At 42.8% G+C, this 10,090-nt stretch overlaps 1 protein-coding gene across 7 annotated transcripts in view; it reads right to left on the bottom strand.

Moving 5' to 3' along the window:
* Positions 1-78: 78 nt before the first annotated feature.
* The window catches only part of Krt95d (phosphofurin acidic cluster sorting protein KrT95D), a 68,905-nt gene continuing 58,893 nt past the window's right edge, over positions 79-10,090 (bottom strand). For 5 of the 7 annotated variants that reach the window (XM_078195997.1, XM_078196007.1, XM_078196034.1 and 2 more), the window contains 6 exons: positions 9,790-10,058; positions 9,112-9,317; positions 8,406-8,753; positions 7,554-7,951; positions 7,312-7,494; positions 79-7,219 (listed from right to left, as the gene is read on the bottom strand). In XM_078195997.1, coding sequence (XP_078052123.1) covers positions 7,086-7,219; positions 7,312-7,494; positions 7,554-7,951; positions 8,406-8,753; positions 9,112-9,317; positions 9,790-10,058 — 1,538 coding nt within the window. In that variant the 3' untranslated portion in view covers positions 79-7,085. The remainder of the gene's footprint in view (positions 7,220-7,311; positions 7,495-7,553; positions 7,952-8,405; positions 8,754-9,111; positions 9,318-9,789; positions 10,059-10,090) is intronic. The other 2 variants (XM_078196020.1, XM_078196027.1) reach the window with 1 other exon arrangement.

The following is a 10,090-nucleotide window of genomic DNA, read 5'->3' as shown; positions in this document are numbered from 1 at the left end:
CACCGTGTACAGAGAATGGGGAAGGGAGGATGTTAAGGAAGGGACGTTGATCCAGGCGTAATTGAAACAGCAATGGAATACTAAAAACTGCGTTACATTTATATTTCAAGCTTACAAACATCAACAACACATTTTCATCTTTCGTTTTCGAGGTTCCAGCAAATTTTCCCGACCGTTGCCTCCCCTCTGCATACACGGTTGCCATGTTCTTAACTATCATCTCCCGATTATATTAAATATGTCTACTTGTGTCCTGAGATGTAACACAACGCAACGGATTCTACATTCACACCTGCGAAGCATCGTTGAACAGCCACGAGGACGCCGAACCTTCGCCGAGACGACGACGATCCATGGAATCTGGTCGTCGGTGTTCAAGGATGAAACTATTTATACAGACGGTACAAACACATCTTCTACGAAACGATCTACAAACTTATATTGTCATTTTACGCATTGTACTTTCTCTCTCTCTCTCTCTCTTTATCTCTGCGTGCGGAGAAGAATCTCTGATACAAACAACGCCGTGCTATATAATAGTATAAAACAACCATACACGCCCAGGACACAAGGCGTCTATTCTATAGATCAATCCTTTGCTGCCTATTGCTGTCGCACAGTGATCGCGGACGTTCGGCGGACATGTCGATCGCGACGACATGTTAACAAAACGGCGAACGCTTTTGTCTTAACACCGAAAGGATTCGTAACAATGATAACCTGTATCGAAACATTACGTTTAATAATATGTATCACATATAGGTATTTCGTATTTATTATATCAACAATAGGGGAGTTGAATTAAAAAAGGCTAGCTGATTCACTTATCAGACATTTATTTCCAGCGTCTTCTCTCTCTCTTTCTTTTCTTGTCACCGCTCTATCTCGACCTAAATAAATCTTTTTCTATGCGATCATTAACGCAATTAACTCTGAGGTAAGCGTGACCAGTTGACAAAAGGACCACCCGGTAGAAACCTTCCTTAATTTAGCATTTTATGAAGCTCGCTTAAAGAAATACAGTCATTTGTAAATTATCGTCACTTGTGATTTAATTATTGCGAGACAACAATGTTCGCAGGCGTTACTGTTGTTATTAACATTATTGCGATACGATAGCGTAGTTCTGGCATTAATAGTTTTCATATTTTTATGATTTTTAATAATAGGTCGAGTGATTATTTTAGTGTAATATTTTGACAAGATATGTAAAGTGATTTTAAAAATAATATTCATCAAACACAAGGATGTTGAAAATATTTTGGAAGGTACCGGTGGCTAGAATCTCCAATATGGCCGACAATCTCCTCCGAATTGTAATCAGATTCGATAAAATAAACGATCAACAAGTTCTTTTAATAGCGCAATTACGTGCCAAAGGCAAAAACAAAATAACATTGCATCCGTTAAACTAACAAAATGTACAAAACGATGCTAGACCATCGACGCTATAAATAGCTCCTTCAACAACATTTATATTATTCCCGCAATTTTGCGTCACCGTTAGAAGAACATCATTCATCCAATTCTTCTACATTCGACGAAATCTTCGATAACGTGAACACGAACATAACGCGTTAACAATATAATTATAATTAAAACTTCATCATCTATCCTCGTACAAAGTTTTTATCCGTCACGATAAATTTCAGAATCCTGTTAAAAAACGATAAACAATAATTCTCGTATCTTTCAACTTTATTTCTATAACTCTTTTATAACAAACAGTCTGCAAATAGTGCCATTTACGCGACTCGATCTTCAGGTAGAATAGATTTAATATCTACAATAACGCTGAATGAATTAAAAATAAATCTGCAGACAAATTAAATATTCAATTAGAATGGAAAATAAACTCATCGATAGGAGAGAAATAATAGCAACGGATGTTGTTCGGAAATCATTGAACAGCGATGCGAAGAGGCAATTATTCATAATGCAATTATGAAATTAACTAAAACGCAGCAAGCTTCGCGGTGGAAGGTTGAGGATGCACGAGGGAAAGAAAGAGACATGTACTGTTCGTCCACCGGAAGTACACGCAGCGTATTCGCATCCCCACTTCTGCTGCAGTTCGCTGTTCCTTTTACAATCGCAGGCAGCAATTGATCAAAGACAGTGACAAAGGTCAGCGACGGGTCGCAGCGTTATCTTATCGGTCGATAGCCTATCACTGCCTGCGCTCGTAGACAGTTCTCATCTCTTCTCTAATAATAGAGCTGGAGTGGGGATGCAAAACACGCTGTGACTTCTTCTGGCGAACTCGCAGTACGCGCAGGCATGCAGCGGAAGTCCCGTCGCCCCGGCAGCCATGTTCGTATAACTCTCGCCTCCCGCCCGACGGGGATCATCGACAGCCCTTTTAATTGAACTCTCTAATATTATTGATAACAAGTTTAATAATATGTACATGTACGATTAGACGCCGCCGTTTGTAAGCAGTACAATAAAGACGTCTAAAAAAAGAAAAACACCTCGTGGAAATGAAGACGCCAATCTAATGATCCTTAGTCGCTGTACCAAACACGCGCGTTTAATATATATATATATATTAATTACTTCTTTTAATTATTGTAAGCTTTGAGCTTGGACGTTGCCCGCCCACACGTGTGTTTTTAAATCTTACTATACACCGACGAACAATAGCAAATTCATTATTAATATTTATCATTAATATTATGATTTCTTTTTTTCTTTCAGAATACTTCCCCTGGCGAACGTGCTGACGGCCGTCGTGAGTTCGGATAGAAGATCCTGTTCGGTCGCGATACAAGCCCCGCATAGGATTCCGTGCGTACACGGTGGCCCCCGAATAATCGTCGCGTCGGTCGAACGCGGTTCGAATTGCAACAACGGTCTCATATTTTGACTAGAATCTGGAAATTATCATTAAGTCTTAACGAGCGCGCGACTTGGCCGGTGCACGCACCGTGCGTCGAACGGAATCTTGGCGGGGCGCATGGGGGGAAGGGGTATAAACGGAAAAGAAACGATCGAAAAATTACGAGGCTCGGCCGTGAGCACGCGTTACAGGCGTCGTCTCGCTCGTGTACTTTGCGACAGTGGTGTCCGCGGAGCGATGAGATACGGGACGGGTTTTTTCGCGCGTACGCGCCCAGAATGGCAGTTTGCAGTAACGTAGCTCTATGTCCGTGGTAATGGGGCGGCGGTGCTGTTTATCAGAATAATTCAGGAGCGCGTTACAAAATTGTTCGCTGTCCTTTAACATCCGATCTCGCAACGGCAGCTGATCGTGCAATTGATTCTCGAACCACAGAAATGTTTGCGACGTAATGCCCGGCGATCCGAGTCACCCCATTCCATTCGTATGATTTATTTCGCTGATCCTAACTTCGCTGCGCACGCTTTACAAAAATCCGTCGCATGTCTCATCGCTGATTACGATCCTAAGAGTCAATCGCGACGTTCTACAAAGCATATACATACGCACGCTCGACGACAGACGAATAAGTCGACGGGCTAACACACGCTTAGCATTTTCAATTGCGCGAACGGAAGGAAAGAAACATTAGGGGCCCGCGGAGGTGGACGATACAAAAAAAAACAGAAGGTTTCGAGGAACATTAAAACATCGTAAATCACTTACACGCTATGTAATCGGACAGGCTACCGTTGGAAAAGAAAAGAAGGGGGGGGGGGGGAAGGGACCAGTTCTATTTTTGCGTCAATACTGAACGTTCGCGAGCCTACGAATGATGATTTATAGTCTTTTCGAACACTTTCACGATCACGAGAACGTATGCCATACGCGCGACTCGCGACAGCGTCCTCCAGCGTCCTCCAAACAACGATATCGTGTAAAACTGCGAAGCAACGCGCGAACAGATGCTTAGATGCTTCAAACTGTGGGAGCGTATAATATCTATATATCTATATGTATAGAAATATATACATACATCGTATGGCAGGTTCGACTGCTGAAAACAATTCAGCACGCTGAACGAAAGGGGGCAACGCGTGTCGTATAAACGCGAATGCGATCGTCGGAATCTCTCGTCATTAACTTTTAAAGATTCAAAGTCAATCATGAATATTGCTTACAGTGAAATATTTCTCCTTGACCTCTAATCAATCAGCACTGAAACTAAACAAATAATTTTAACATTCTACCTTCTCATGGAACGTTAAACTTTTTTTTAATTAATTAAAAGAAATACTTTCGTCTGAAATTTCTGCAACTAAAATTCGTTGAAATTCTTCAGAAAGTCCAGGCCAAGAGGTTAATTGCGATCACTTAGCGAAGATTGAAGCAGCTCCACTTCAGACTCCACTTTTCAACCCTTACATCATGACCCACTTCCAACTCGAGTTCAAAATCTTTCTTCGTCGTAAAACTGAAGAATTATTTGAGATCTGAAGTTTTAAATAATTTTATCACTGTTCCGTTTGCGAGAAGATTTTGGTGATTGATCTAAGGGATGAACGAATGAATAAATTACGAGAGAACCGGCGCAATCGCCTTGCGGCGACTATACGTTGCCATCCGTTAGCTTTAAGTCAACTATTTTTCCGGGAGTTCGTACAATCAGGATACCGCTCTTAGCCGTTAAAAATGTAAAATGTAAGACTACGTTAGCAGTTCGATACTTGTTAAGAACTAATTGCTGACTAGCAAAGAACAGGAGAAGTGGGCTATGCATATGTATGTACACAGCGAGGTGCAAAAATATTCGTACAGTGAGAACGTAACAGACGCACTTTTATCTTGTCTGGCTCGTGGCTCGAACAATTAAATTTATTTATAAATTTTCATACCGAATAATTGACCGAAACACTGATCAACGAGTTATAAATAATTTCTGTTTCATTTCTAACTTTTAAATCTTCGAAAAACATTAAAGTACTGGAAATTAAAATAAAATACTTAATTCTACAGAATGCTGAAAATTTCCTGGTTATTGCACAATAATTTTTTATACTAAACCTCATACTCGACGCAATTTTATAAAGAATTGTCTAAATATGATATATACAATATTTCTAATCAAATGGTGGCGCGTAATTCAATCAATATTTACAAGTGAAGTATAGTTCGTCTCTACGATCACCCTGTTCGAACAACTTTGGTCCTCGCTGTACGCGCAGGTGCGGGGATGTGCAAGGAAAGACTCCACTGCTGATGTTCCTTTGGCAAAACGCGATCGCCATCGTTAAACGGTTCGGGCGCGTCGTTATCGCTCCACGCTATAACAGAATGCCGCCTCAAAGTCTTTAATCGTTTCGTTTCGGGATGTCTCGGGGGAAATTTCGGTAGGCGTTTCTCTATTATCGTTTCATCTTTTTTTGTCATTTTTCTTTTCTCAATTTGGCATTAGGCAGTCAAGGCGACGCTACGTCGCTGGAAACAGTAAAGCACTGTTCTAGAATCTTTTTTCGTTCTCTTTTTCTTCATTTAAGTTTCTCGTCTCGTTGCTATGATCAAAAAAAGGAAGAAGTCAAAAAAGTACGTTTTCTTTTAGTATTCTACCCTTACGCTAACAGTACAATTTGTCGCTCTCCCCGATGAAGGGGGAAAGAGAACTTGTTCAGTATTTCTCTGCTTGCTCTTTTGCTCGTATCTCACCCGCTCTCCACTCTGTTCCTAATCCTACGACAACGTTAACGTTAGTTCCTTATCGTTTATCATTTTCTCATGATATGGTTCTTAAAAGGTGTGAAAGGCTGAAGGATAAGCTAGCCGGACTTGTTGCTCGCAGCGCGTTGTTCGCTTCTCTCTCTCTCTCTCGTTTCGACAATGGCAAACACATTCAAATGAAATCGTAAATTCTCTGTCTTTCCGCGCGGGGAAACCGTACTAACCACTTTTGCAAACCACTTCTCTCTGTTGTCCACGCGAGAAGAGTCCGCTCTCGTCCTCTTCTGCGCTCGCGTTCTAAAGGCTTAACGATAACCGGCGGTCGAGTAACGCGTACTCTCTATCGAAGGTCGGAAATCCGAGAGTTCTAATAGGAATAAAGTATTAAATAATAAAATCTGAAAATAGAGTATTTAAACTACAGCAGCCTGGGGCTAAAAGTCTATAAAATGGAATACAAAAAATACGTCGAAATCTTAAACGAGAAAAGGAGTATAAGAACTAATGAGCTATTTTCTTCGTCGTATCGATTTCTATCTCCCGGAGGCTCGCATACTGTTTTCTTCGTCATTCTCTTTTCGACGAACCCGTGTACATGTGTAAGTGTCGCGTGGCTCCGTGTACGTGTGTGTATATACGAGTGTAACAGTGTCTATCGGCGAACGTCACCGGCCATGTTTCGTTAACGTGGTTTGTGCGCTAAGAGAAATGTTTGCCTGTATCACAGACTTCTTCGATAACGTCGCTGGTCGCGCCTCGTCTATTGCAGAACGGCGTTAATTAAATAAATAGATAATTTAAAGACAGAAACTCCCCCCACTCTCCCCCAATCACTCTTCTTTCTCTTTCGTCGCTTTATGCGATCTAGACAAAGATCTATCTTAGCCGTGCACCCGCTATAAAGTCGCACTCTGCGTCATCCTCGAAAAGTCTTCCGCGAACGGAGAGCGAATTTCATTTAGAAAATTTCTTGCCTGGGCTCGAACGATTATCCTCTGTTCGAGCCGGATGCGGCATTCCCATATAACCAACAAAAATCCATATGGACTGTAGTCGTGTCCCAATAATTTCAATACGATATGTGTTACCATTACTATTCGCGCGCGCGCGCTTTCACATTTATACAAAGCCGATAAAATCGATCGTTTCCTCAATGGAAACACCGTCGTATATTCCAATAACGGAGACAAAGAAATCAAACGGATTAGAATGCTTGCCTGGTCGGCTCCGTTCTGACTCTGTTTCAAAGCGGAGGAATTTGTATTCTGACTACGCTTGGCTCTACTTCGCTGCATAGATTTTCTCTTATTATTATCTTTCTTTCGTTTCTTTTTTCTTTTTCTTTTTTTTTTGCGGTTTGTATCTACCGGTAGGATTTGATGGTTATCGGGGTTTGCGCGCAAGCTTAAGCTGATGATCCTAATTGGCAATATCGATGAACACAAATAAACGGTAAAACGTGTGGCCTCTGACGGGTGCGGGGGAGGTTTTACGTCGTGTTCGGAGACTGTTGTTGAGAACTGTACTCCAACAGCGCTATCGGGAACGTCTTGATGTGCGTTTGCCACTGCGCCGACAGTTGGAAGAATTTCACGCCGTACCACTCGGTGCCGTCGATGCTCACTGCAAACGCAAGAACACTATAGGTCTATAGGTCTAAATCTAACCAACCCACCCCTAGAGGCATCTCTAGAGGAATTATTTCTTGACTTTACCTCTTAATGGAATGTTATGAGTTTTCGCAGAACAAATTAGTCGCGTGACGCCGTCGACCGTCTGACTCTTTGGCTCGTTTTCCTTCTCTTTTTCTTTCTTCTTGCCCAACCTCATTACTGTAAAAGTAGCAACGTTATGGGATGATATTACGTGAAAGAAAGCAAAAAGGAAGTAATCTGAAACTGTTCAAACATCCTTCATTAAGTTAAAATAAGCTGAACATCACGTCGCGTGTACGCACTTTTCTGTTTCTTCTCCTTGGTCGTGTAGTTCATGGACAAATGGTTGCCGTGCGTCTCCCCGAGCGGCGGGAGTCTTTGAACGTGGAGGGCCCTGAACGCCTGCCTGAGCGTGTTCTTGCCCTTTTCGCCCTGCGTCTGCTTGCTCCAGTAATCGAGCTGCAGTTCAACCGGTTCCCAGCCTTCCCTCATCGGTTGGCCGACGTTGGGACTGCTCGGCGGTGTCAACCGACCTGGCGGAGGAATCGGTAGACCAGCCGGTGGCAAAGATGGCGGCGAGCCGGACATCGTCGCGTTGGTTTCGTCCAGGTCCACCGAGGCCGAGGAACTGCTGTCCGGGCAGCCCACTCGCACGTCGTTTATGAACGGGATGAATATCTGGCTGCTGTCGTCTGTCTCCCTGTAAACGAGATTAAGTATTAGGAAAAGGAAGAAACTTGACACGAGACAACACAATATTTAATTATTTAACGGTTTCTAAATTTGTGCGATCATTTTGTAAAATTTCAGAACTTCGAATAGAATTATTTTTCAGAAAAAACAACCCCCACCCTTAAGACTATTTTAGACTTTGATTTCAGTAACATTTCCACGAGTCGTCAACAACGATCAATAATTTTTTAAAAATATTCTTGGCAGGATAAATAACAAGCTTTTAATATTTTTATGGAAAGTCTCCCCTTTTTGTTTTAACAGAAGCCAAGAACTTTTCAGATTTTTCTACATGTATAGATCGCCGTGATAAATAATATAAAATTATAAAACTGTATTTTCGCTGGATCGAAAATCTTAATTAAAAATATCGATATACAAACAGGTTTGTATATCGCAGTCAGATGTCAAAGGTTGATTACCTGTAGGTAACCATGGCTTCACCGATCGGCAACAGCAACGTGGTTCCAGAGGCGGCCAAATACTCCGCCACCCTGACCGCGCACTCGCCCGCACCCCCGCCCTCCCTGTCGAGCAGCTCCTTCCACTCCTCGCCAAAAAGCATCGAGTACCTGCCGTCTATCGAGCTGAGATACTTCGACAATGTGTTGGAGCCCAGTGGAACGACCAAGAACTTGAGATAATTCTGCCAATCTGGCGGACGAAAGCTCAGCAGATCCACGTAATGGCGGAGCACCGCGTTCACGAAACAGTCTCCGCCGGCGATCACCACCTTGATCGGCGCTGGGGGTTTCGCCGAGCTATTGCAACTGCAAAAGAAAGCATTTTTCAAAAAGAGTAGAACCTCGCTTGGCGCTTCGTTTTAATTTTGGTCGGACTATTGTTCTCCGACTTCGTTTCGCGGGATTAGACAGGGGAGATTAACCCTTTTCATTGGGGGGTGACTTTGAGCCACTATTAAAATTATTATATCAAGATCAGATTTATAGATATTGTATTTATATTAGGTATTAAATATTAAATATTAATAAAAGTATAAAAAATTGTCAAAAGTGAAATTGTAAAATCACAAGACTTTATTTGAAAGTCTATTTTATTAGTTTCTTTGAAAAGTGACCAAAGTCCATTTATCTATTATATTATTATATTATTGATTAGGATAGTTACAATTTTTGTATCCGTGTGACCAGACACGTGAACGTGGCACGGATGTCGGCAGGCGAGGCGGTGGTTAGAACTCGGTGGTTCCTTTCCTGAAGCCTCGCGGCTAGCAACGCTCCGCCAGGATCCGCTAATGAGACCAATGACACCGCGTCTGGCAGACTGTCATCCGGTAAAACGCGGCTTAATTGCTCCACCAACGCTTTCCTTGGCTGGAACAGTGTACACGTGTTTATCAATATTGAATTAAAACACAGCTGCGGCTTAACCCGTCGCGCTACGATCTCTTTCACATTTATGTCGCGATTAGCACGTCATCCACGTTTCGATTACAGACAAAATTAACATTTGTCGCGGTCCAGGTGAAGTTAATAACATTTGCTGCGATCTAGATGAAGTTAATAATACTTTTTGAGATTTAGATGAAGTTAAAAATATTTCTTGTGATCCGGATGAAATTAATAATAATTGTCGCGATCTAAATGAAGTCTACCCCCTTAACCAAAGGGTTGAAAGGAAGCCAACTCCGAAACATATCGAAGTGTTCGAGTGTTGCGCGTGTGTCGAACAAACCGTGCAACACCGTGAAACACCGTGGCCATTTTCCGTGGACTCGACGAGTAATGCGTCGCGACGGACTTATTCTTTTGTGCTGTATAGTGCGTGTGTGGTGCATTCTACTACCTCGGAGCTATTCAAGTCGGCGGGCGGCTTCAAGTCCACGCTGAGGCTGTGCTTTTTCGACTTATTGCTACCGGGCGTGCCCCTGTCGCGGGCAAAAAGCCTGGTCCTTTTGTCCGAGCCCTCGTTCTTATTGTGCTGCTCGGACTTCGGCGGCGAGCCCGGCACGTAATTCGGCGGATCGTTCGCCTCGTGGTCCGTCCAATTCTCCGGATGCGAGTCGCTGTCCGCTCTACGGGAGCTGTCGTCGCTCTGCCTGTCCACGCCACGCTCTGCAACGAGACATCATTACTCTTCTTCGGTG

The sequence above is a fragment of the Augochlora pura genome, chromosome 1, assembly GCF_028453695.1.
Source record: "Augochlora pura isolate Apur16 chromosome 1, APUR_v2.2.1, whole genome shotgun sequence".
In the NCBI taxonomy this organism is placed as follows: Eukaryota; Metazoa; Arthropoda; class Insecta; order Hymenoptera; family Halictidae; genus Augochlora; species Augochlora pura.
This window is presented reverse-complemented; position numbering and strand designations above follow the sequence as displayed.